Source organism: Cinclus cinclus, chromosome 2, assembly GCF_963662255.1.
Source record: "Cinclus cinclus chromosome 2, bCinCin1.1, whole genome shotgun sequence".
NCBI classification, from domain to species: domain Eukaryota; kingdom Metazoa; phylum Chordata; class Aves; order Passeriformes; family Cinclidae; genus Cinclus; species Cinclus cinclus.
Genome location: NC_085047.1, coordinates 27,301,859 through 27,329,244, shown reverse-complemented (window position 1 = coordinate 27,329,244; position 27,386 = coordinate 27,301,859). Strand labels below are relative to the sequence as shown.

At 42.0% G+C, this 27,386-nt stretch overlaps 1 protein-coding gene across 3 annotated transcripts; it reads right to left on the bottom strand.

Moving 5' to 3' along the window:
- CHD1L (chromodomain helicase DNA binding protein 1 like) lies at nucleotides 1–27,295 on the bottom strand. 3 transcript variants are annotated; one of them, XM_062515498.1, is made up of 23 exons: nucleotides 27,192–27,295; nucleotides 25,473–25,585; nucleotides 24,622–24,728; nucleotides 23,264–23,378; nucleotides 22,880–22,911; nucleotides 20,136–20,217; nucleotides 18,712–18,874; nucleotides 18,057–18,212; nucleotides 17,060–17,152; nucleotides 16,524–16,620; nucleotides 15,225–15,298; nucleotides 14,010–14,120; nucleotides 11,581–11,695; nucleotides 11,009–11,162; nucleotides 9,729–9,894; nucleotides 8,317–8,462; nucleotides 7,775–7,938; nucleotides 6,967–7,175; nucleotides 5,828–5,926; nucleotides 5,019–5,089; nucleotides 4,660–4,774; nucleotides 4,311–4,419; nucleotides 1–3,623 (listed from the first exon to the last, which is right to left on the bottom strand). In XM_062515498.1, the coding sequence occupies exons 1-23, from the start codon at nucleotides 27,286–27,288 to the stop codon at nucleotides 3,545–3,547; spliced, it is 2,667 nt and encodes an 888-aa protein (XP_062371482.1). In that variant the 5' UTR covers nucleotides 27,289–27,295; the 3' UTR covers nucleotides 1–3,544. The 3 variants fall into 3 exon arrangements, 2 of the variants coding, with proteins under 2 accessions (XP_062371482.1, XP_062371483.1); XM_062515499.1 differs by having other exon boundaries at nucleotides 9,729–9,831; XR_009934393.1 differs by lacking the exons at nucleotides 1–3,623; nucleotides 4,311–4,419 and adding an exon at nucleotides 5,195–5,318 and having other exon boundaries at nucleotides 4,747–4,774.
- Between the last annotated feature and the right edge of the window lie 91 nt (nucleotides 27,296–27,386).

Here is a 27,386-nt window from a genome sequence, read left to right as displayed (position 1 = left end):
ACTGCATTTCTCAGACTTGGACTTTTCACTGTGAAAAGCACGAGTTGGACAGAAAACCAGCGAGAGATGAGGCACTCTCTGAAATGTGGACATTATCCTTTGTTATGGTGAATCCATTAGGGCTTTGAATCATTCCGTCTTACACTTTGATTTGCTGATGGCAGTGCATGAGCAACACTGCTATTTACTGAAATAATCTGAATAAACTTCCAGGATTATGCATTGTAAAGTGGTGGGAGTCTTCACACAACTTAACATGTATGTTACACTTTTAAGTCATCCCTCAGCTCAAAAGTTTGCTTTTCTTTTTCCTCTAGGACCTTGGCTTCACTTATTTTTAAATTAATCAATCTTCTTATCCTTATATTTTTCTATGGATCACTTTTGTGGGTCAGATTCTGCTTTTTCTGGAGATACACACATACATTATTTTTATTAAGACATTTGAGGTTGAGATTTTCTCCATTACCTTGGAAATCAGTCTTCTTCCTTCCTCAGAATACAGGCTCCACTATTGCCAACACATAGTAACATATGCAGATACTTTTTGTCTGTGACAAAATTCAGTGACAAAATCACATATCTACAATGTCCATAAAACCTGATGCATTTCTGAGTTGGTACTGGTTTTACTACGTCCTGAATAGAAGGGAAAGATCATTCTCAAGTTACAGGCCACTAAACACAAAATTTGTGTGCGTAATGCCCTGAGAATCAGAGGCAGTGCTTTGTCAAGAAACACAAGCATGAGCTGAGCCAGCATAAGTATAAATGTCACTCAGAATTACAGCCTGCTTTGATATAGCATCAGCTGGAGCCTCCAGCATGGAGTGCAAAGTTTTTTCCTGAGACTGGATGTCACTTCATAGGTCCTATCTGATGAAACTGCTTGTACAGCCAATCTGAGCTGTGCATGATCATGCTCTCAGCTGCTGACCTCCTTCCAGCAGCTTACATCAAAAGTTTAAGTAAACGTGCAGTGACAGAAATGCACAAGGTGCCATTTTTCAGCTCTTCTGCTGCAAAAAAATCTTATTTGAAAGAAGAGAGAGGGAGGCCAGAGGGACATGACTACAAAAGAACTTCCTTCCCTCTTGGGGTGGTTGCTATTTAGAAAGGGAAAATGCATAGTACTGCACAGCTGAAGAAACAGCATGATACATATATTTTGTATAGCAACTTGTATAAAAGCTGCTGAGCCCTTTATAGAATTAATTATCTGAAATACATGATTTCTGCCCAAATAAAGAAAAATGGTGGTGGGTAGCAACACTAGAAAAATGAGAAAAACTTCGCTTAGCTGAGATTCTGCAAAACCCAATTCAGGATTCAGTTGAAATCTCACTTCCATTTCAAAGCAGACTGAGGTAAAGCTTTTCTTTGGGTTCAGCAGATTTAAAGAATACTAAAAAATATTGCTTAAAAAAACAGAGAGAAACCCACAACAAAGTCCCCACATTCTAGAAGCGTTTCCTAAGTATATTTAGAGAAGAAAATAATGTAGATTTCATCTGTACAGTTAAAAGAGATAAGAGGAAAATAACCTGATTTATTTACTTTTCCCTGAGTTAGAGGGCTAGAATCTGTTACATACCATGACCTTTCCTCCGTGTTACAGGTACCTCTCAGCTCCCTGTACACTTTAAGGGGTAAGGGACATTAACAGTCAGCCCTCTTCTCCCTTACAACTCTAGTCAATCATAGCAGGGTGGGGGGCACAGGACAGAGGCTGAAACAAAGGAAAGCATGAGGCCTCAAAAAGAAATAGCTTGCCATAGTGGGGGCAGCCACACTACTTCAGTCTGTTCTGGGGGACCCAGCCACAGGACAAATCCTCTGTTTATGTTCAGCAGGTGGTAAGAGAATCTGTAGGTGTGTGTGAAGCTGAGGAACAAGACTGCACACACTGGAACACTTGGGAACTAAGGCTTTTAACAAAGGGCAATAAACATGCAGGAAAAAGGAGAGGTGAAGGAACACAGCCTTGAGTCTGCAGACTGAAATTATGTGTTCAGTCAAGCTGACAAAGAAAAAGGTGTAATTGGTGTTTTAATTATGGGAAAGAGGGACAGTTTTTCCAGGCTGGAGAAGCACTGTGAGCTGCTGCAGCTGATTAACAGTGCCACCAGCCGGCCTGCTGGAAGAGGGCCAGTTTGAGAGACTGGGGAAAACAAGGTACATCCACTCACCACCTCTCACCCCTCCAAGTCCTCACAGTAGGACTCTGATCCGGCAGGCACTTTGCCAAATGCAGAGGGGAGCTGTTCCTGGGAACAGCTGCAAGAAAGGTCTTACCCACAGAGGTGCTGTACAGCACTGGCTGCCCTCAGCTGCATTAGGGTCAAAAGAGGTTACAAATTCCATGAGGTTGTCTGCTACAGCCAAGAGTGAACAACACAGTATCCAACTCAGGAGGGCTTCTCCTTGTGTGGAGCACACCAGTCAGCATGATGAGCCATAGCACACCTGGAATTATTAAATAACCAGATGGTATCACAAGGGCAGTGTAAATGAAGCCAGTGAGATGTATGTTGGCAGCAAGATATTTAGGAACATACTTTCCACTACTTGTGGGGTGATTTCCTATTGGAAGATGAATTTTAAATTGAATTAAGTTTGGCACCTCATAGTGTCCCTGGTCACAGCACTTACTAGGAGAGTTTCTATTGCCTGGTTATACAAAAACACCCTAAAAATATGTTGGCTAAAAATAATGTCAACAGTGTGAAAAACAGGGAAGTTCTCTTGCAGCAGAGCAAAGCCAACATCAAAAACTCTGCCCTAAAAAGTGAATCAAAGGGTCATGGAACCTTTCACATAGGTTTTTTAGACAGCAGTAAGGAGCCAGTTTTGCTCTACAGCTGCAACAAAAAGCTGTATAATGAAATAAGAGTTGTGGGAGAAGGAAAGGTATCATTTATAGTCAGTCTCAAATTTTGGCAGACTAGCACACCTTTGCCAAGGTCAGCATTTTGCTAGACTATAACCACATGATTAGATAGCTAAATTTTATATTTGAACAAATGTAAGTAAAATGGATTTCTGAGAAATCAGAAGAGTATAAAGAGTTTATCCTGTATGGTTGTCATACAGCTGACAGGTTCCTTTCTACTGAGTTATATGTGGACATGTAGACTGAATGCCAGGTAACAACTAAAAAGGTAATTGAAAAGAGGTATAGTGATATAAGGTAGAAATCTGAGAGGGAGGGGGCAGGGAAATACAGCTAAACATACTGTATTTCAACCCCTAACAATAACTTAATGTAAGGGATAACAATGAACCATCAGTTAAAAGCTTAATTTTTCATTTCCAAAAGAGATCTGGGATTGAGCCAAGATCCTTCCTCTTTGGGCTCTGAAGCTAGATAGAATCTCATTCCAATCCACAGCCACTGACAACATGCAAATGTTGGGGCTGGTCACAGCAGAGAGGGAAAGGTATGAATAATGGCTGTGCAACCCATGTTTCTGACATGAATGCACATGGACTGCCTGAGTGATGGTCACTTTTTGTGCATGTTCTTGGTGAAATTACTGCATCTTCATGGCTTTGAGACTGTTGTTGAAGATGAATATGGCTGTGAAGCAGAGGAAGACCCTTTATTCCTAGAGAAGTAGTATCTAATAAAATGTCAAGGAAATGCTGTCAAGTGTCAACAAATACCAGACAACATGTTCACTAACAGATTTACCAAGGAAGACAGCCAGAATGCTCTGAATACTTTTGTCTTTGTTTCTTTTTGGTTTCACAGAATTGCTGCCAGTGTCAGTATAGCAAATGCATGTCTTCCAAGAGAAGTGACAAAACAGAACCTCCTTGTAAACCTGCTTCCTTTCCTGGAAGGTGAAAACCTTCCTAAACCTGTCCTAACACACCAACTTTCATCATGTTCAACCAAGGAAGTAGACTATCACCTGTTTGGAACATTGTAATGTTTTTTTTATATTCTGACTTTTGCTGCTTTGAGTCACTGCCATTAATCTGAAATTCCAGTCACAGATGTGGCATACACAAGGCTGCACTGTCAATGGAAGACTAGCACCTGGTTCTGACGAATTCTGACAGGCACACTGAATCACACTTATCTATCGTTATCACCTAAAATTCTAAGTCTTCAGTGTGGAACGAGTATGTGGATGCTGTCAGAAATGCTGGATGCTGATAGCAAAGTGAGAGGAAACAGGTTTTTCAGCTGGACTGGGGCATCTGTGCCTAGCCTTACTTCCTTGCTTTGCATTTACCAAGATATTTACAGGATCATTTCATACTAGATGGTGAAAAGAATGAGACACACTACAAAAGGATACATAAGAGTGGGCACACCCCGAGTTGCCAGGTGCTTTCGGATGAGCCGCTCGGTGCAGTACCAGTTGAAGCCTTTTGTTGCATACCCGATCCGTGGAAGATGCACTGTTGCTGAGAAGGAGGGAACAGAGAGTGCACACTCTTCAGCAGAAGATACACATACAGAAAGCAATCTAGAAAAAGACTTCAAGCTACCCAACAAAGAACATAAGAAATACTTTTGAGCAACCTATCTGCTATGGAGATCTCACTTCACTTCAGAAAAAAACACTACAGAGGTGGAAATTGGTCATCATCTTTAGGTGCAACCACACATGTATGGATTTGCTGTTCTACTGCACAGACACTTACCATTCCTTTTCTTAGCTGCTAAATAAATCTTTTTCAGGCCTTTTTCCAATGCTGACAGCTTAATGCCAGACAAGTTGTTGGACCGATCCCGGTGCTGAGCTACAATCAAGGCCAGCTAAGGAGAAAATGAAAAAAATTGAAATAGAATCTATACACAGTACTAAGAGACACAGTAACAGTGCTGGAAAACTGCGTTACTGTTAGCTTTAATAAATGAAGAAAAGAACTCATCTCTAATATTTAACTGCAACTTAGCCATGTTCAGTAATCAGTGCCATTACTGTGAAAAAGACATAAGGTTCACTCCACACAGCTTCAAGAACATATGGATAGAGCAAAAGAGGAAAGAGCATTCTCACCAAATCTTGTCCTTTTTTCCTGGATATTTTATCATCAATGGGGAATAGCAAGGTTCCTCCTAATTGCAGGTCTGTCCAGAAAAAGAACAACAATAAAAAAATCAGTCCTGAAGAGTAAACAAGCAGATGAAGCAGTGACTTCACTGTCACATTCTGTTATTATTCTCTGAGACTACCTTGTCATGATGGTTTCAGCAGTCAGGTCCTTTGCCCAGGGAAACAAGACAAACACTTTCTCCCCTGAGCCACAAAGTCACACACACACATCCCAGTTAAAGACAACAACTGGGAAGAGAGACACTGAAATGAGAAGAAAGCAACTCCCGGGAAATTAGAAAGATCAACAGGTCCATCTTATAGCAAGATGTCCATTCCTAACCAGCTGCAGGTATCTCAAAACTGTTAGTATATGTTCAGGGAAAGATTAGTGCTTGGAAGGAAACAAAGGCTCAGCTAAATGGTGCCTGAGATGGGTTTCATCCTTCTTGAAAGCACTTTGACAGAAGATGCAATGCTCTGTCTTATTTAGTGAAAAACATTCTGTGAATAATGTACAAGTTTGGAGTTTTTTCCCTCTTATTTATGACTTGCAGGATGGATTGGAATGATCAGCCCCTACACAGAGCTCTCACACTCCAAACAAGCCAAGTCAAAGCACCCACTGAAGTACTACTTTCAGAGCTAGGGATGCACATATCCAGAGAAAAACACATGAGTATCAAGGTATCCAGGCACTTCACTCCTGCAGTGACAGTATGATTTTACCTCTTTCAAGTATCTTGGCCTCAAGTCATATTTTAATCCCTTACCTTTCATCTTTCCCGCCATCTCATATATTTTCCTTGGCTGATCAGAACGAGCCTCTAGAGCAGTGAATAAACCACCCCTTCCCCAGCAACCAGAGTCATCTAGAATGAAATAACAAGTTAGATTCCTTTTAGAAGTGAGGTTGAGACCACCCCTGCAGGAAAGGTACCTGCTCTGTACACAAGAAATGAACGATTATCAAAACCAGGTATGAGAACTGCATACAAACTTAAGTCAACCACTGTTCAAGACACTATCCTAAAGGATACACCTCAGCCCTGGAGAAAAACAAACCTATCACGGTTCCCTGAAAAACTCTGCAGAAAAATTCTTAACTGTCCACCAAGAATGTTGAAACAAGCACTAACCACAGCACTGAGCATATAAACCTGACAGTATCCTCACATACATACAGGTGTAATACACTACAGAGCTTTCATGTACTATGTCCCCAGACTGGTGCCTTGAGTTTCCCACACCAGGTGTCTGGTATCTGCAGTCTTTCAGTTCTACTTGGCATTTGTATTTCAACCATGAACTTTCATGCAGAGTGTAACATAAGTCAAAGCAGATGATGATGTTCTGCTGTAGTCCTGGACAGAGAGCAGCTCCAACACTGCTTCAGGAGGAACTTTCTCTCCCACAGCTTTAATGTCTTAAAAGAGGGCCTTAAATCAGGAGACTAGTCTCAAGCCTCTGTACTGTCAGTGTTGAGAGACAACCACCAAGAGACTCTGACCTCAGCCTCTGGAAATGTCTGTCTTTCTCTGCTAACCAGAAAAAGAAGATGAATTTCAGTATCTCAGTTTGATCCCTACAGCTTTCACAGAATAAACAAAAGGCCCTGCTCTCAGGAACTGTCATCATTTAGCCACAAATATAAAATTTCAAGCCCTACAAGCACCTTTGAAGAGGTTTACCATAAATCCAGAATGGGCATGCAAAGACCCTTGCACACCTTGCTAGTACTTATGTGGGTTATATATACCGGAGTAGAGGCTGTATTGCCTCTGCACCACTTGAAATTAAGTCAGACTCAAATCCAAATTATTTCAGAATTAGAAATTATTGAACCATTAGGGACAATTCAGCTCCCTTGTTCACCCCACCCAACAGTACTCCTGTTGTTCACAAGTCCCACCTAGGCAATGGACAATGATGGCATCTTCCTCTTCTGCCTGGGGGTAGGTTACATCTCCCATGACATACTTGATATAGTTCTGGTCTCCATCTTTGTAATCTAAATCCACATTCTGCCCCAACTCATCCTCCTCAAACTCTTCCTCAGAGCCACTTTCCTCTGAAGGAAGGCAGGTAGATGTGTAATGATTGGCCTCCCACCAGGCCATCCTGAAACCAAGAGAAGGGGATATTCAGTGAAAACTGAAGGCGGGGGCAAACAGCTTGGTTTAAATCACTGTAGTGAAACACAGGAGACCTAGATCTGCATTCCCTCTGCTCCCTCCCCATTTTATGCCAGAACAACAGTTACCAAAGTTCTTATTTATAATATTAGGAGTCACATGCCAATGTGATAAGCCAATTGCAGGCATGGAAAAAGGGAACACATAACAAAGGGCAAGGAGCTACTTGGAGTGGTGAAAAGGAAGAACAGCTGGGAAACAAGGAGAAAGTTAAGATGCGCCAGAGAGTCACAGATGTCAGACCAATTTATAGGGACCAACTGTGACATTTCAGAAAGCTTCTTCCAAACGTTCATTGATTGTACAGTCAGATATGGGGCTCTTATTCAGGCCATTCTCTGTGAATTAAAGTCAGGCAGGGTATTCAGGAGGAAAGAACCCTTGCTTGAGACTCAAGCCATTTTTCCACCTTCACATCCCCATGTTATGCAGTTTGAGCATATTATTTCCATCAATCAGACACATTCCAAGACTACAGTGCAACAGACATTACTTTACAAGTAGTAGATTCAATGCAAACCATACTTTTTCTTGTGTTCTGCCTCTGCTTTTGCTGCCTTCTTTTCCTCCATGAGCCTTGCTCTCTTTGCTGCTGCTTCTTGGCGCTTCTTCTTCCGAGCCTCCAGTTCCTCCTCACTCAGCAAGTGTTTCCTCCTGGCTGACTGTTCCCGAAGGCCTGTGAGAAGGACCTGGAGAAAGAAAGAGGTATCACAGAAACAAACTGCTCATCTTAAAGACATGCCTGATGCTCTCCTTAACCTACATTCTTTTCCCATTTGTTTACTTGTCCACAAGCCTTAAGCATCAGATCTCAACTGTCACATAAAATATGCAGTTTTGTGACCTGAGTTTATAGAAGTACCCTGTACAGCATATCGCAGATCTGTTAGCAGAACTGCTGAACTGTCAAGCCCAGATTCCAGAGCCAGCTTTAGTACATTGACTTCCAAATCTTGTAACATGCCTTCTGCAAGCTGTAGGTAAAGAGAGAAAACTGCCAAGTTTCATTTTCCACAAGCAAATGAAAGAGCATCATGCTTCTTGCCATGCTCTGGCATCTGCCTTACGTTTGCTTTGTTCCGGAGAGCTCTCCCTTCCTTACTGGTCTCTTCAATCAATGCTTTCTGAAGATCCAAAAGCTGATCAAATGTTTTTTTGTCTTCTCTGCTGGGTTCTTTTGAATAATCTTTGCCTTCATACACGTACATGTGATCTTTAAAAAATAATTAAAAAGTGTGAAAAGGAACTAAAACCTACTAACACCTAAAATGTACAGTGAGATCAAAAGAAATCTGGCTCTTCTGTGACATCCTCAGCAAAGAAGTATCTTCACTCTCACAATTTTTTGGTATGACCAGAGTCAGTATCATGTAGAAACAAGAGAACCAAGATTTGCTTCCTCTGACAAAAGCTCATTATTTAAGATAATTTAAGATATTTAGACTGACAAGGAAGTTTTCTTCCTATTTCAGTTAATTAATTATTTTAAATTGTGGTTCCATTGCTGTTCTCTTTGGTCATTCCATCTCTGCCAGTGGAGAATTCATTCAGCTCTGCTATGTACTTATAGGCAACTCTTGAAAAGGGTCAGCAAATTTTTGCTTCTGACTTCCCAAATGAAATGAAAGCACAGAACTCTGGCAGCCCAGGGCTGCTGCTCACCATGTGAGTTATTTTCACTATACCTATTACACAGTGTGGTACTACTGCTCCTCTTTCAAGTCACCACCAGAAAATACCACTCTTGGCTAACTCTCAGCAAATAATTACTCATTGCTGGCAACTGCTGCTAGATGGACAATAACTGTCCTGCAGAGACACATTTCTGCTTCAGTCACAAATCCATATTTAACTGCTACTGTGTACCCAGACAAAAATTCAACCTTTCTCTGGGAAAGAAGGTACTGGAAGAGGGAAGTATCCTTAGAATTTATTTTCATATAGTATGGGACTATGAAAAACTAAACACAATTGCATGAGATTTGGGCTGGAAAGCAGTTTTGAAGACAGAGTAGGTTTGTTTCTATTAGGATTATTTGTAAAATAATCTTTTATTTGGAGATAAAAAATGAAACACTTGCTACACAGCATTTCCTTAAGTTACTATTACATCTCCAAAACTTAAGATTTATCTTAATGGTTCTCTGTGGGAAAAGCAGTAGCTACAATGTGAATATTTCTCCATTTCTCAGCAATTTCCATCTGAGATATTAAAATATGAAAAGGAATTCAACTCTCAGCCACCAAAACTGGGCAAGTATTGCTAACATTACCTTACAAACGGGCAAATAAGTACACTAAAAAAGAACAAAAACACCAATAAAGACTCAGATGTCTGTGGATAGGCCACAAACAAAATCCAAGTAACTTAATTACAATTCTGCTTTTCTTATTCTTGCCTGAAAAAAATGCCACCCCCACCTGGGATGCCTTCTCTACCAGCACTCAAGTGACACAGATATTGAGATTCTTAACTTACTCTTTGTATCTTCCTCTTCATTCTCTTCCTTTTGTGGCAGCACAGTGTCCATTATCCACTGCCCTCCTTTTGTCTCTCCAAGGATGTTTTCCAGCTCCACATCCTGTATAGCACTTCCCTCAGAAGAGAGCAATTTATTCAGGCCAAATTTCAAGATTTCACTCAGCTTTAACAAAGAGAAGGGGAAGTTCAGTATTATTATCTTCTAATTCCATGTCAATCCCAGTGTCTCGAGCTTCTCAGGCTTAAATGCAAAGGATGTATGAGTAGAGGAAGCTAAGCTTTAAGGCTGCCTGTCAAAATACTTACTGTTTAACATACCCCATTCTCCCAACACCTGATGGGACAAGCCCCAACAACACGTCTCCCTCAATCATAACTCATCCAGACTTGAACAGTCGTTTTTCTTCAGGGCTAAATGACAAAATAGCACTGTACTGACTGCATTCAAGCAGCTTTTTTCATAGCCAGAAAGGCCAGGCTTGCTTTTGCCCTCAACCCCTTGAAAACAAAAGCCTAAATACCATAAAAATCCAAGGGGAGAAAATATCAGCATGGAATTTCCTATGGGTTCAGTTCCACTTCTCCCATAGAGACTATAATTACTCAGATAAATACAAATAGGGCAGGGAGGGCAGGCAGAGGAAAGGATACACTAAATCCTAGTACACTAGGATACACTCTCATAGGTCTAGCTGCACACAGGGAATATATTCCCTCAAATGTCACTTTGCTTGTTTGATGTTTTGAAGCCAAGTTCTCAACACAAACCTCAGCTTTCAGATCAGAACTGTAAATCATGCCCTGACTCCTGGGACACTGTATTTGCCAAGAGACCAAAAGAAGGTTGACTGAGTTTCAGACTAACAACCAAAAGCCGACTGACTAGGTTATCACCTGACTTCTTATCAACTCTGTTTGTGAGAGAAAAGCATCAGAGACAGATCAGTTCTGGAAACAATGAGTCAGCTTCCACTTTTTATAATTGCCACTAATTATAGTTAAAAGACAAGTCAGACAAAGGAAGGTTCTGTCTTCCCCTCTTCCCCAAGACAACACACCCTTTTTCCGTAATGAACACACTTCAAAAATTGTAACAACTGTCTTCAAACATCAGATGTTGTCTGGACCTGGGATGTCATTTCGGTTCCTACATACAAAAGCTGTCATGTCAATGCACAACTGTTTGCAGAGGTTCAAATCTGAGGTAAACACAGAAACATTGTGGGACATTTCTAAGGTGGTTACTGGAGTCAAATTCAGTATACACTCTGGCTTACCTGTAACTCTGCTGTTCCCTGAGGCTTGGGTGCTCCCAGAGCAAACTGCCCCCCCTCTACAATGGCATTGGTCAGCCGGAGCTTCGAAGCAGCTCTTCGGTAGATTATTTCTTCAACAGTATCTCGCCCAATCAAACGGATAATTTTTACAGGCCTTGAAAAGTTTAAGAAAATTCTTACTACTTACTTTGTTTTGAGGTGCACCAAGGTATTTACAATCCCCTCACCCACCCCTTTGGTACGTAAAGAAGGCAAGAACAAAATGAGCAAAAATAATCAGCAGAAATGTGATGCTGATACAATTCTGCTTGACACAGAGAAATCTTCACTGCAGAAGTGCCTCCACCCTCCACCCTCCATCTCCTACTCCAAATTTACCAAGTTCCCACCCTGGATAGAGGACAACACTGTATGAGACTGCAACTGGAAAATGAAGGCATAAAATCCCCTCTGCTCCCCTTTGATCTTCAACCTATCCTTGTACTTTAACCTTCCTTTGCCTATGGAAGGGGAAAGGAATACTCAGAGGCCAAGAGAGTGAGCAACCAACCACAAGTAGTGACATTTCTCACTTGTGCTGCCCAATTCGGTGAGCTCTTGCTATTGCTTGCAAGTCATTTTGTGGGTTAAAATCATTATCAGTAAAAATAACTGTATCTGCTGCCATCAGATTCATGCCAACTCCACCTACAAACAAAAGAAGGAGGTCATAAAATATGCCACCAACAGAAAATAAAGGAGAAGCTGGAGAATTTATACTGTGCAAAGTTTTGTCAGATCTGATCAATTGTATCTAATCCAATCCATCTCTCAAATCCAAAGCTAAGTCTCATAAGGATCTAAACAGATGGGTAAGTCTTCCATTTCCAGCTTCCAGCTTTGTGTAAGAGTCCATAAAAGAAGCTATACAATGCAATGTAATCAAAAAACATAGAGTGTGAGCGAACCAATTGTCTTAGGTAGCAATACAGGATGTGACCAAAAGTATTTATTCTATCACCATCTGTTCAAACTAGGTGGGGCAGTGATCCTTAACTCCATGGGAGATATTCTCTGCTAATGGGCCATCTGTTAAAATCAGGTAGGGCCTTTATCTTTTCCACAACCCATCCTTCCTCCAGGAAGGTATCAGCTGCTAAAGTCCCACATATGACTGATGAAATTACATTATCCCACTGGGAGATGCTCCAGCCAGGGGAGGAGCCAAGCCTTTCCTACCTAGATAAAAACTGAGATTTGGAATACCAAAGCAGCCTTTTTCCCACTGGATTCCAGAGTAAAACTGGACCTTTCCATATCATCACTGGGCCTCCTGAAGAAAACTGCACCCTTCTACAGTACCACTGCTTCAATTGAACCACATCTGTCACTCCAGGAGGAGTGTAGCCACCATTTATGTGCCTCCAACACCCTGACTGGTGGGGTGTCAGGTTATATTCTGATAGTGTTTTGGGTTTGCTCTTTGTAATACTGTATTTCTATTTTAATTTTCCTAGTAAAGAACTGTGATTCCTATTTCCCATATCTTTGTCTGAAAGCCCCTTAATTTCAAAATTATAATAATTTAGAAGGAGGGGATTTACATTCTTCATTCCAAAGAAAGGCTTCTGCCTTTCTTAGCAGACACCTGTCTTTCAAACCAAGACACCAATGCAAAAGGGACTGATTGTCAAGACTGATGAACATAGACATAATTCTTCTGCTGGCAGGCAGATCACCCCAGCAAGGACTGGCTTCCCTGAAGCCACAAGGGACAGTCCAAGTCATGACTTGGCTGCAGCACAGAACCAGCTGTAAATACACCACTGAAACAGTGGAAAGCACCAAGCCAAACTATACAATAACCAGAGCCCAAGCGTTTGTATGACTTAAAGGTTTTAAGGTTAGAACTTGGGCTCTCATGAAATTAAAATATAAAAAACCCAACTAATTTTACATTTTAAAATACCTCTACTGTGACCACATACTGTAGTTAAAGAAGGTACAGCCTGCTGCTTTACATTTACCCCACCTCATGACAAGATACCTTCCCTGCAATCAGAATATCCCTGCAAGAGAAGACAGTCATGCACCTGGAAATCTCTGTCTATAATATAACAGAAATTACAATACTGTTAGCACACCTGCTCCCAGCTGAATACAAGATGCTTTGGCCAAACATAGCATTGTGCAACAAAAAATGACCCTAAGTCTGGCTGGCATGGGAGGGAGAGGCATGAGAGCACGGCATGAGAGCTCAGTCACTGTGGTGAGAGTCACATATACTCCTGATGCACATCCAGCAGTGGAGTCTTCACTGTCCCTGTGTGCTCCCCTCTGTGCACTGTGGTGCAGGCTCATCAAGACAAGTCTAACCAGAAGCCCAAAGGAAGACCTGGTTCCAGTTTTATGTTTGAGCCCAAGCAGGTTGGATTCCTCCTCTGGAGACAAGCAGAAGCCTGGCTCTGTGCTTCTTTGAACAGAGAGACAGGGAGGTTTGAAACTGTGTAAAAGACACAGACTTGCCCAGGGAGCAAAGAGGGGAACCAGCACAGATGGCAGTACCACAGAATTCTCTGCAGCCTCAGGACAGTAAAAGCTTCTCATTTCAGTCTGTCTGCCAGCTAAAGAGCACATCCATGTTCAGCAAACTTGAGAAGCAATTCCACTAGCTTACTTAAAGGAAGTCTGTTTCTGCCTAAAGTTTGATGCTTGCAAAAATAAAATGGTAGTGAGAGTCCTTAAACTCAAACTGCTACAGAGACAGGCATTATACAACTTGGAATAAAACGAACTCAAGAGGCTGCAATACAAAGAGGATCTTGGCATCAGCTGCTAAAAGGAAAGCACAGAAACCAGATGTCCTAGACGAGAGACCCAAGCTCAGGATGTGTCCTGTCTCCCTCAAAACTCCCCCACACGAGCAAGCACTGCAGAATTCAGAATTCCCTGAAACTTTGCCAGAGAGAATAAAATAAAGAGTGCAGAAGCAATATGAGTTTTTTTGTCTCTCATTACATACCTGCTCTGGTGCTTAACAGGAAGATAAAGATGGGCTGTTGACCAAAGTTCTTGATGGCAAGGTGTCTCTCCTCACCCCTAACAGAGCCGTCCAGCCGCTCATAGCTGTAGCCTTTCCAAACAAACAACGTGAACATTTCTGAAATTTTGCCTTCGGTCTTACCCTCTCACCTCATTCTATATTGTCTCACTGCTGTCATTAATCTTTTTGTACCAAGTCCTCCTGACTTGATTTTCATTTTATTGCCTTCAACTCCTTCATTTTTTCCCAGTTAAACCTCGTATGAACTGAGGTAATGACCCTGACTTCCAGATTGACTGTAGGTAAAGAGTAATTTAGCTAAGTCTGAAGCAGAGACTCTTACTATTTAATTTACTGCTTGGAAACACATCAGGAAAATTCAGAGCCCAAGTAAAAGAACATTAGCACACAGACCCATTTCAGACTATGCTGTGCTGGCTGTTGGCCCCACAAAGCAGGCCAATAACCATCAGATCTTCCTTATCCAAACTCCTATGGCCTTCAGTGTGTGCTTTGCTGTGAGGAAGCAGTATGGAATACAGCACTACATTTGGCTTTATCCTACATTTTCAGTTGTCCAAAACCATAAACACCAAACAAAAGCTTCTTTCATGGGAAATCCTAAGTTGGCATAGAGCCATGTGGATTGAAACAAAAGAAAATGTCCCAGGAACACACTGCTAACCATGCCAAAAATGATCTGATCCAACCTGCCCTCACAGACATGTTGGGGCCCCACTGTCAACAGCTGTTTTAATCAAAAATTAATTTCCTGGTATAACCGTGGCGCAGTTTGTGTTTTGTGCTGGACAAAGTGAAGCTAGAGCAAGCCTATTGCCTTTATTGCAATTACTTCAGGACACAGGTGCACAACTGAACACAGTTGAATTGAAATGAAATATTGCTACCTTGCCATTTGTTAGCTCCATTTCATCAAGGCACAAAAGATGAAGCTACTTTGAAGAACAACACTTAACTGCCAGCTTATTTCAGGAAGCTAGTAACAGCAAAGAGCTGAACTCAAGACCCTCCAACTCACAGAGCTGCTGCGGGAATATGGTCCCTATCTAAGAACCAAAACAACTTTATCACATTCCTTTCTCCATCCCAGATGGATCAACCAAAATCACAGGAACAATATCTGGCAGGGATCATTAGGATAAGCCCTCTCCTATCCAAGTGTGCAGAACATACCTCTGTAGTTCATGTAGTCCTGCAGGATATCGAGCAATTGAGTCATCTGAGAAAACAGCAACACACGGTGGCCACTGCAAGAAGAACATGAAACCCTGTGATCCTCAGCATACTATGACAGCATTTCACAGTGTGCTGCGGGTTCACAATAGCTTAACCAGTCATTATTAGTCCCTGTTACACAGCAAGGCCTCCCAGAATCACGCCTGTTCCCTCACCACATTTTCAGCTCCATATCTAAATGCAATCAGTTAAGATTTATCTGCCATCATCATTTGCCCTGTCCAGACTGTGGAGTCACAGAGAAGTAACAGGGCTCTGGCAAAGTTTTGCTGCTGGCTGAATACAGGCTGATGAGTAGCCTGTCTAAAAAGACCCCCAGCTTCAGCCTAGCATGATGAGGTCTTTACCACGTGACTGCTCTCAAATCACACACTACAATGGATCTGAAATACTGGGAAAACAAAATATCAGCATCTCTGTAATAGCAGAATATTTCATTCTCCAGGAAATGACCCTCAAAGATCAAGATCTACCTGCAAAGGTGTGTAAGAAATCAACTCTCCTTCTTCCCAGTCCTAGGCTCAGACAGCGCTCTGTTTAAATCAGACCTTACCCTACAGCAGAACACAGACATTTTCGAGCCCAGAATTTGCACAGGGCTGATCCTGCAGCAAAGACATTCAGTGAAGAGGCAGCCACTCACAAGGGGCTACACAGCAGCACAAAGACAACAAAATCACATCAGAACTTCACAAGGGCTGTTGAAGCTCTGTCCTTTGGTCTTTGGATTCCAGGTTCTGAACTCACCAGAGCACAACACAAGGGGCTCTGAACATCAATCCCAAAACTTCTGAAGTTTCATCTTATTCTTGGCCTTTTCTTTTTCACATTTGCCATGGATTGTGCCTCCTAGGCTAACAAAGGCATGATAGCACAAAGGAACTCAATTGAGGCATTGGAAACCACTCTTAGGAAACTCATAATCAAAGCAGATATGTTGAATACAAAGTCACATGGCTATTGTCCCAGGTGCTCAAATATAGCAAATATAAGAGCATGTGAGAGAGTAAGTCAACCTTTGAGAAATGCTTAAAAGGAACCTACAAAAATGTTCAAGGTCCCTCTACCATCTCTAATACAGCTTTTTTTACTTCTTTCAGGTAGTGAGTAATGTGCAATAAATAAGTCAGTGCTTGTGTTGTGATGAATAACTGTTCAGTCTATGGCTAAATAAAGTAGTCTGCTTTCCTAGTTTACTTTTGCTCCCTATGCCAACCCCATCCCAATATGACATACCCAGCATACAAGAATGAAAGGAGTTTATCCAACAAACACATCTTGCCACTGGCTTCAACAATATGGTCTCCAATCTCAAAGGGTTCTGGCTCAACACCTGGAACAGAAAGGAGTTTCAAAAGCTGAGTTAATACAACAGAAATAACAATTCTGTGGTGAACCTCAGTGTGTCTGCACTGTCACTTTTGCTGAGCAGAGCCACATGAAGCTTGCTTGAGAAGTGATGGTCCTTCTCTATCTCTAAATGACACCCTCAGTAGTTCACAAAGCACTGTGATTTCTTTGCTTAGATGAAAGAAGACACAGAAATAGAAAGCTGCAGTTAGAAACTCAGACGTCACACAGTCTCCTACTTTATTTGTCATTATTGATGAACTGTCATGTGTTGGAACTGGTCACAAACTCACAGCTGCTACTGATTCAAGTACAAGAGCGTTTATTTCTTGCTTCTTCTAAGCATTACACTAATAATAGAAAAACTGTGTAAATCAAGAAAGTTATTTTTTCTGTTTCAAAAGAGAACAGTGCTTTCCTACCATTGAAGAGGTATGGGTGGGCAACACACTTCCGAAGCTGAATTAAGACATTCTGGAGTGTAACCTTCCTTCCTGTTTCATTTTCAAATGCATCTGGAACAAAGAGCAGAGAAAAGAACAGAGCAAGGAAGCCCATGCTCCATTAATGGCTGTGATTGGGAATGTCCTGGTACTAAGCATTGCTCTGAAGTGCTTCAGTACTGGTGTACTTCTGTGTATCACATCTGGATTTGAATTTCCCATCTCAAGACTAATACATCTGTTTTCATTGACTAAAAAAAAATCCCCTCACACTTGTTGACAAGATTTTAGAAATAAGACCCTGATAAGCACTACTTTGCCTTGTCAGACTCACTGAGCTTTCCGTACTCTCTGGAAAAGATCACTGTAATTTTTCTGAAAGTGAATCATCTAAATAAGTGAAAGAAATTTGATGCGGTTCATTTACATTTTCCAAAAAAATATACAGCACAGTCAAGATCTCCTAGGCAACCAGAACATTAAGAAGAGTTGTATTTTTGTGAGGAAAAAAAAAATTCATGCACATATGTTGACTACAGAAGATGAAGTTTTGGATTTCTGGGTGATGTTTGTGCAAAGTTCTAAAAAGTCACAGAAGAGCAAAGGATCTCCAACTCCCCAGTTTTAATTTCCCTACAACAAATATGCACTCACACACCACATGATGGTAGTGGTTGCATTGTCTGATAAGTATTTTTAATTACTTCAATTACTTTGAGACTGGCCCAAAGCAGATCCTCAAGTTTACCCTTCCTAGCTCGCAATACCTGAGCAATAGATCAATACATATGTCTGTTATTCTGCCACAAGATAAAACCAATTAATCAAAATTAAGCAGCCCAAATTCGGCATATTCATGCTGTACATATTCTGCAAACCAAAGTAACTTTTGCTTCTTTACAACAGAGCACGCATGTACAACAGGAATTAGTTTTAGTTTTAAAAATAATGTATAGACTTCAGAATGCCCAGTTACCTAGATCTTTTGTCAAAATGGCTTTGTAATACTTCTTCTGCAGAGCTGACATTCCATGGTATAGAACCACTTCCACCTTCTTTGGAAGCTCTGCAGCCACCTCAGATTTGACTCTCCGAAGCAGAAATGGCTGCAGAAGACTGTGCAATTCTTTGGCTATGCAGAGGCAGGGAAAAATTAAAAGAAAATCAAAACAAAACAAAACAAAAAACTATCCAAACAAAACACACACACACACAAAAACCCACCACCAACAAAAACAACAAAAACACATATGAAAAAAAAAAACAAACAAACACACAACAACAACAAAAAAAAAACCCAGAGAAGAATACTGTGTTAAAGATAAGGAATTCATACAATACATTAAGAAGTACACTTTAAAAATAAATGTAAAAGGCATCTCGCATCTATCAGTGAAATCATTCAAGCCACATTTTATAAACAGAGAAAGCAAAACATAGCTGCATACCTGCAACACTTAGGAACTACATTAAGAGAGCTCTTGCCTTAAAAGTAATCATTAGCTTTTGTGGCTTCATTCTAAAGCTTGTCACCATTAAAAGAAAGCAAAAAAAAGAGGCTACAACATGGTTGTTTCCTAGTCAAGATAAAAGCTGGCTCTGACTGAAGTGCAGTGTTGCTTATTACTGACCTCGCTCACTCTCCTTTTCAATAACTCGGTAATACTCAACAAACTCTTTCACTTGTTCCCTAGGAAAGATGTCAGGGTCAATAAGGCTGAGTAAGGAGTACAATTCCTGGAGGCTGTTCTGGACTGGAGTGCCTGTGAGTAGCAGGCTGAAGCCTACTGAGAACTGAAAAAAAACAGCAATAAAACAAAATTATTAGGAAAAAGTATCTGTAATAAGAAGTTAGTTAATACACAAGTTCACCCACACCACTCCTAACTTAGAAGATGTGAGGCAGCACAGAACTGCTCACAGAATGCTGCAGATTTGCCAAAACCATCCAAACATGAGGTGTGGTGTGACAGTCAAACAGCTGCCAACTGACTAGGCTGACACCAGTGCAAGGAATTCAGTGTTAGAAAAATAAGAACATAGTGCAAAACTGACTCAATTAAAATGCTCAGGTCCATGCAGTCTATGGTCTAATATTGCATACTAGATGTTACATAAGGAGGGATAACTGGAAAATATGGTTGGAACAGGACAGTGAAATGAAACTGCATCAGACAAAGTTCCATTTCTGTTTGCTGAGTAACTCTCACAAACAGCAATATCATCTGGTCCATGTTGCTTACAGTAATCCCCATAAAGAGACTTGGGAAATATGTTTACCTTTGGAAAGATACAAATTTCTCTCAAGTTTGGTAATAGAAAATAGATTAAGGGAACAGATGAGGTGAATCATGTCTTTTGTTTTGTGATTATAACCAAAGCCCCTGAATTACAGATATCATGGACAGTATGTTCAGAATATGTAAGACTTTCAGGAATTCAATAAAACCCCAAACCCTCCCTACTTTCCAAGCTGTATTGTAGTACGTTGTGGCTGATAACAGCACTAAACACTAAACACAGGTGTTTCACTGCCAAGACAAGAAGTGCAGTCTTCATTCAGGCATTTGTGCTGCTCTGGCAGGGTGCTTTGGAAGATGGAGTAATTCTCCTAGTTTCAGTAAACAAGGGTGGCTCCATTAAATGGGACAGTGGAAGTCAGTAGTTCAAGACTTGAGGTCTCATGAGCTAGTCAAGGGTTTCTTCATCCTGCCAGAGCTGGAGATGGCCTCTTTTCCTTAGGTGACCCAGACTTCTACTTCTGCAGTAGCACAGCTGTGGTTCATCATCATGTCTGGCTGTTTTACTTTTTCAAGTCTTTCAAACTGCTCCAACATGATAAGCCTAAACATGAAGCAGAATGAGAAGGAAACTCTAAATACGGCCCACTGATATGAAAAGCCAACAAGGCCTATATGTGTATGCCACTAAATATAGGAATCTGTTCACCAGCTCTGAAGGAAATGAGTGACGGCTCAGAACTTAATGCTCTGGGAACTGGGAATCTGAAAAGGGAAAAGTCCTAAGACACTAGAAGATAAATGAGTTACTTTACCTCAGAAAGTGTCTTGTAAAGCAGAGAATTTTGATTTTTCAGCCTGTGAGCTTCATCTACAACCAAGGCAGCCCAGTTAAAGCTGAATAAGCAAAAAACAGCATCTTCAGTTAGGGGCTGACAATTCATTATTTTAAGTATAAAAAGATCAAAGTGGTGCCTCTGCTTGGCTCAACTTGAGGTGGGGTCCCACCCCATGAACAACAAGCAAACACCAAAAGTGGGGTGGAATTCACAGGTACTGTTTTTGAAGAGACAACACAGGTTTTTTAACTATAGTCCGGGTAAGTTTTTTCTGAAATCAAGACTAACAAAATTCACTTGAATTTCTTGCTTCTCTCTAGACCTCTGTTACTATCAGAAAAATGACATAAACACAGTTCATTGAACATTCAAGGAGGTCTGTGATTTGGAAAAAGAGATATGAAACTAGGCCCTAGAACCTGTGCAAAAACCCAGCAACTATCATGAGGCAGTGACGGAAGAGCAATCCCAAGGCTATTGCAAATCACCCAAAGCAGGAGCTTCAACTTATTCTGTGTTCATACAGCTCTATGCAGAGTGTCCTCAAGCAGGCTGCAGAATCACTGCTGATCCAGTAGATCCACTAGGCTTAACTGAAACTCCACATCTTCTCAACCCTCAGTGTTTGTGCCTCCTTATCACTAGGACTTCAACTTCCACATCAGAGTCATTTCCAAGGGTAGGAAAGTGCGAACCTCCTCTCACCCTCCGTCTGAAATCACAATGACCTACATTCTTCCCAAAAAGCCTTTTTGTTTGCCTGGATTTCCCTCTCTGCTGTAACACAGAGGTTCTCTGTGAAGGCCCATGGGCCTGCCACGGCTCCACCCATAGCCTTGCCCTGGAGGGATATCCCTTGAATGGGATGTCCCTTGAGTGGGCTGTGGTTAGCTTATCTCAACCTTCCTGGAAGGATGCTCCTTAGGTTGGCACACCTTTTCTTCTCATGGTGAGCTATCCCCTAACAGCTTCTGTTATCCCACCATGCCCTAGTACCCATGTTAATCCTTTGTAACCCATTGGTCTTTTCCCCCTTGGTACTACCCTTGCTCTCCCCCATAAAAACCCCAGTATTTTCCCCAGTTCAGGAGGGAGCAGTCGTTCCTGGCTCCCTTCACAGAGCCACTGGATAATAAAGGAATCTCTGTGGAATTTGCCATACAACACTTCCCATCTCTCTGTCCCTGAGTTGGCCTGGGATAGCCTGGCAAGCAGAGCTGGAATCACTGAGCTGAAATCACTGATCAGAGCTGATCACTTGTGGCCATGGCCACCGCTTGCTGAGGCTTATACGGTGGCTGGGAGACCAGCAAGGAGAATCCCTAGAATGAAGTTCCTTGTGGGACTCTCTCTCTGGGAAGGTTGGTGGCTTCCTGGGTCTGGAGCATTGGATCTCCACGGACCCCCTAGCAGCATTCAGTTCTCCACTGCCAGAACAATCAGATGTCATTACTCTTATTCTATGAGCTCAGGAGATGAATTGCAGAAGCACTGCACTGTGAAGCACTGCATAAGCTCATGTGCAGAGCAGAGTCTGATCCCTCATCTATTCCATTAGAGCATGGCTCTTGCTCAACTCATTTGTTCTGTTACACTGCTTGTAAGGAATAGTGGTGGGGAGACATCTGATAATTCTGACCCACCTTTACAAAGTGCTCCAAACGCTCTCACACAGGACAAGGTACAAATGATGAGAAACCACTTTTTTTTCAGAAGGGAGACTAAAGGGCAAAGCCCTAAATTTGAGTGATATGGCTTTGAGGTTATTTATTAGCTTTAGAAGCAGGAAATTACTCTGAAGCTCACGTTTCTGTGATACTAGGGCTGGCTACTTGCTTTCCCTGGGTGCTACATGCCTGGGCTACACTTTAAAATAGAATAATATGCAGCAACACAGAACATGATATGAAACTATAAGGACAATACAGTCATGGCAACCTTTCATTAGACCTGGTTTTACCATGATGTGCAGCGCAGTCTGCTACTTCCAGCAGTGGCCAAGGACAGGTGCTTTGCTGAAAGACAGGAGGGTGCCCACTGTGGGCCTGACTAGTCCTGACAGACACAAAACTGTGCCAGTGGGGGCCACTGGATTTCTTCTTCTACACAGATACTGAGCCATTCATTACATATAGCTGCCCTCAGCATTTGTCACAACACCATTGCAAGGCAGTGGCACTACTGCTAAGAAAAAAATTCCTCCCCATTTCAAGTGAAGACTCCTGTGGAATTCTGTGTGACCATGACACTACCTCCTACAAGCTGAATTTCAGCTGAATAATCAGTCTTTGTAGAAAGCTCAATGCTTCCTAAGTCCTCCGCAGTTCTGACTGGAGCCAATAAACTTCAGGACATGGTATTAGCACATTATCACTGTTATAATGCAGGTCAGTTTCAGTGAATTTTGCAACTAACACCTTTATAACCTGAAGCTCTTGAGGATGTCCTCTGCTGGACTGATATTTAATGTACTGCTCTAAGTCACTATGTGTAATATCACTTGGAGTTAACTGGCTTGAAAACTGTCCTTGGGGGATGTTCACACATATTTTAGCTGATTTTAAAGACTGAAAGTTGGAAAAGGCAAAGTTCTAAACACAAGCTGAGAACATCCCTGTCTCTTGTGAAACAACAAAAAATCTTGCCCATACAAACATCCACCTAAGAAATCACTGACAGATATGCAGACTAAAATTTCAAGAAATTAAAACCAGACTCACGACTTTAGAAATGCTGCATCTTTCAGGCAAATCTGCAATGAAAGAAAATGAACTGTGATTTATGATTTAAGTAAATACATCAGTTAAGAAACAGAACATTTTTCTGTCTGCTTGTAAACTATGGTGAAATGGAGCAGAGTGGAATGAAGGCACTTACTACCTGAGGAAAAAAACATGACAGCTACATGACACCTTCAGCATGTCATGGTTTAACATCACACACCCTCTCACTCACTCTCCACCCAGGAAGGGAGGGGAAGAGAATTGGAAAGGTAAAACTGAGAAAACTTGTGGCCTGACGAGGCATGAACTGGGTGCTACAGAGGAATCAAAAAGGCAGGGGAAACTTGAGCCCCCCTTTCAAGTGACAAAGACATCATGTACCTCATATGTTGTCAGGAGTGCATAGAAGTGAGAGTCCTCTTTCAGACTCTCCTGCAATTTGGGTCGCTCTTCCTTGCTGCCTACATACGTAATGAAAGAAAGACCTGGACCAAACCTGTTGTTAAGAGAAAGGGAGCCAAGCTAAGTATTTCCATGTGTTTATTACCCAGACCCCATTATTAAACACAGCCACTGCACAGTGAGAATTCCTATCCAAACACCTTATACTCCTGTGAGATGTGTTTGGATCTCAGCTTTTGAATCTCACTCCTTCATAATTTTCACCTCAGGTTGGCACTTCAGTTGCTGGCTATGGTTTGGACAAGTCCTAAATAAACCTGCATTCTTCTAGGTGTAAGAGTCAAAGGCAGATGATTGAAAACCAGTCTTATGACCTAATTACTATTCTGAACTGAAAAAAGTTCATAAGAAGTAGGTGAATTAATACAGTTGGCCCAGATGAGGCCGAAAAATTGGCCTGAATCATACTAAAATAAAGAAAAAAAAATTCTTCCACAAAGAGGTCCAAGTCAAGGCCTCAAAAATGTATTCTCTCAGTCAAAAAGCAGATAAAACCAGTTCCAATTGCTGGGACCATAAAATTTTTCCTTATTTAATCCCACTACTGTTAATTACCTAACATTCCTTTTGGAAAGTTGCACTGCTGATCTACGAAGGAATGCACTCTCTCCCAACTATTCCAACTCTAAGTCTATCCAAATCAGTTGAGCTCACTTCCAAATGTAACCTGGATGACTTCAGATGCTGAGAGACAGCATCAGCCAACGGCCACACAGATTTCTATTCTAACCCTTAACTTCTAGTCCTTCCTCTTAAAAGGAATTTGTGGGCTACAGACCACAAATGTATATATTTCAGGCACAGCAGGCAGACCATCAGCACAGTCATCCCAGTGAGGATGGGCTGCATGCACAGGTGTGATGTATTTTGTGTGCATATGTGAGCATGCTCCCCAACTTGGGTCTTACCTTTCATTATAAAGATTCCTGGCTGTCTTCAGCAGATTTTGCCTAAGAGAGGCTGGGTAGGGAGGGTTACAAATCAATAAAAAGCAAAGAGCCAGTGGAGGCCTTCGGACTGAAAGTCAACCAATAATATAGGATGGATGGATTCATGTATACCACAACATCATAAAGACTACGCATTGACTGCATACTCTGCATTGATTTGTTGGTTCAGCAGCAGCTTCCCTTTTTACTTTTTATCCCTTTGAAAGGATAAAAAGAAAGTGCTGGAGTGAGCATATTTGAAAACTATCTTTGCCATCTTGCAACTTGCAAACTGCAATTGCAAGTCTGAGCAATAATATAGTAAAGCAGACAACTGTTGAAACTTACCTCTCCAGTTCTTCCTTCCAGTTGCTCAGAACTGACAGAGGACAAAGTATCAGAAATCTCTCTTTGTTGGTTATTTTTTTTGTCAAATAAAGAAGTAGAGAAATGGTCTAAAAGGCAAGGAAAATATTTTTTTATAACAAATGAAGGGCTCAACCCAATAGACTGATCCTACATAAGCTGTCTCCTTGTTGAGCTTTGCAGCAGAGTTAACAGGATATCAAGTGGGATACAGACAAAAAGCCTTAGATTCTGAAACATGACTTCAATATATGAAGCCGCCTTCCAAAGGCCTTTCTTGCACAGTCACAAACCAGGTCTACTGTGCATCACTTTCTAAAACTATCTGTAATTTAAGATCTATTAAATAAAATCAGCTGATCAAAAGCACAGTCATTTTCCAACAAAACTTAAACCCACTGAAAAACACAGAAAAAAAATCCAACAAACCTCTAAAAATATTAGACCTATAGATTTTAATCCATGTGTTGACAAACACAAAGTCCCCTTGCTTTGGGTGCATCAAAAGGACATTATTTTCCCTGTAGTGTCTGTGTATTGTGCCTTCAACTCTGCACATTATGGATTATGCATTAAAGTGTTTGGATCAAATGGCCAGTCATCTTTTTACAAAATCCTGAAACCTATTTAGAGCTACTCAGGACTTAACTCAGGACTTGTTTTAAGTGATTAAGGACTGAAAGAGACAATGAGCTCTCTCTTGAGTATGGAATTCTGAAGGGGTGTGGGGGGGTAATCATTAGGGTGCTTTTTCTTTTTCATTCTGCGGAAACACTGGGCTAAAAAAACCAAAAATTTAAGCAAAGATCATTTTCCAGAAGAAGATGACACACCTGACAAGTTTTCCCAAGGCCCATCTCATCACCCAGGATACAGCCATGCTGGACTTCATAGCATTGCACCAGCCAGTTTATACCTTCTAATTGATAGGGACGAAGTTTAATGCCTGGGAATAAAAGTGATTTGTTACACTTACAGTCACACAATGCACTCTATACACACCCACACTAGAAACAGGTCCTGCCCAGAACAGGCCTTGCCAAACATGTGCCTTACAGGAAAAGCACAGCAACCTTCAGCAGAAGTTGGTTTACCCTCCTGGACAGCAAAGATCCCAGTGTTATAGCAATTCCATTAAATTAAAGCATATTCAGAAACTTACATACACAAAAATGTCCTGAGTCATTGCAACAGACTGTAAAAGGAACCCGGTCTAATAATTTGGCTGGTTTTTTGCATTCCTTTAGACAGCTTGATTTTCAGCTTGAGTAATTTTTTAAAATATATCAGTACTAGAGCCAGGGACATGCTTTAGGCTACCAGAAATGTTTGTCACAATCTCTTATTGTATAATAATAATTTCTCAACAAGATGCTTTCCAGCTTTTCTGTACTTAAAGCTAAAGCAGACCTCCACTATAGGCCACTATGACTACTATCACCATTGCAATCCTTATTATGGGGCACAGTATGTCAAAACTAATACAAAACAAGTCACATAGGAGTTGGCAAGACTCTTCCTTGTACTTGGACTCAAGTGCTATATACTGTGCTACTGTTGTCCTCTCCTCCCCCGGAAAATGGGCACACTGAGTGCATGAAGTAACTTACCAGCCCATAGGACCCAAACCAGCCTGGGGACTGAGGCAAGGATTTCCAGTAGCTAAAGAAAATGTGTGGGCAGGGTGGATTGCCCAGGCGTTTCCCATTGATATCACCCTCCAGGCAGTGGAAATCACTTTAATTCATGCTCAACATCAGACCATTTAGAGGCTACTGAACAGGACAACCCTTGTCCATGTTGTCCTGAAACACAGAGCTGTCTAAGGCTGTGCTGAGGCACTAGGGGGGTTAAAACCGAGCTCAGCCCTGGCCCAAACACCCACCTAATCACAAAGCCAAGGGCAAGGACTGCAGCATCTGAGGAAGAGTGGAGAGCATGGCAGCAATGCCATCTCTGTAGCAGCTCACTTTGACAGGTCCGGAAACCACTTTATTTGCATTTCATTCATTTTTCTGTTAGTACAAGCTACAGGTACAACTACAACCCGAGAGAACGCGGGTTGTCCGGGCTGAAAAAAGAGAAGGCTTCAGGGTGACCTAATTGAGGCCTTTCAGTACCTGAAGGGAATGTACAGGAAAGACAGGGCAAGACTATTTACAGGAGCCTGCACTGACAGGACAAGAGCGAATGTGTTTAAACTGAAAGAGAGTATATTTAGATCAGATATTTTAGGGAAAAAAATCTTTACTGTGAGGACGGTGAGCCACTGAAACAGGTTGCCCAGGGAAGCTGTGGATATCCCGTCCCTGGAGGTGTTCAAGGCCAAGTAGGATGGGGCTTTGGGCAACCCGGTCTAGAGGGAGGCGTCCCTGCCCGTGGCGGGGGGGGTTGCAATTGGGTAATCTTCAGGGTGCCCCTCCAACCCAAGCCATTCTATGAGCTGGGCAGCACCAGGCAGCGCGGGGCCGCTCTACCGCCTCCCGCCATCTCTGACACCAACCACACCCCTAGGGCTCCCTCCCGACCCTTTCCCCGGGCTCCCCGCTGACCTGTCAGCCCCCACCGCTGCACGTCCGCCTCCTGCACGCCCGGACCCCCGGCCCGGGCGCGGCCGGCGCGGCGGAGGGCCTGGAAGAAGCGGGACATAGCGAGACGTCAGTCACCCCCAGCGCCGCTCCGCTCCCGCCGAACGCGGCCGGCTACGGGCGGGGCCAGCCGCAGCACCGCCCCGACGACGGGAGGGC

What these genes read in the sequence shown, in the direction of transcription:
- CHD1L (XM_062515498.1), bottom strand. Translation starts at nt 27,288, where the DNA reads ATGTCCCGCTTCTTCCAGGCCCTCCGCCGCGCCGGCCGCGCCCGGGCC. An exon ending in AGGGAACAGCAGAGTTACAG is followed by an intron (nt 9,895 to 11,008) that starts GTAAGCCAGAGT and finishes TCTTTGTTAAAG; the next exon opens with CTGAGTGAAATCTTGAAATT. An exon ending in GAGGCAGAACACAAGAAAAA is followed by an intron (nt 7,176 to 7,774) that starts GTATGGTTTGCA and finishes TCTTGGTTTCAG; the next exon opens with GATGGCCTGGTGGGAGGCCA.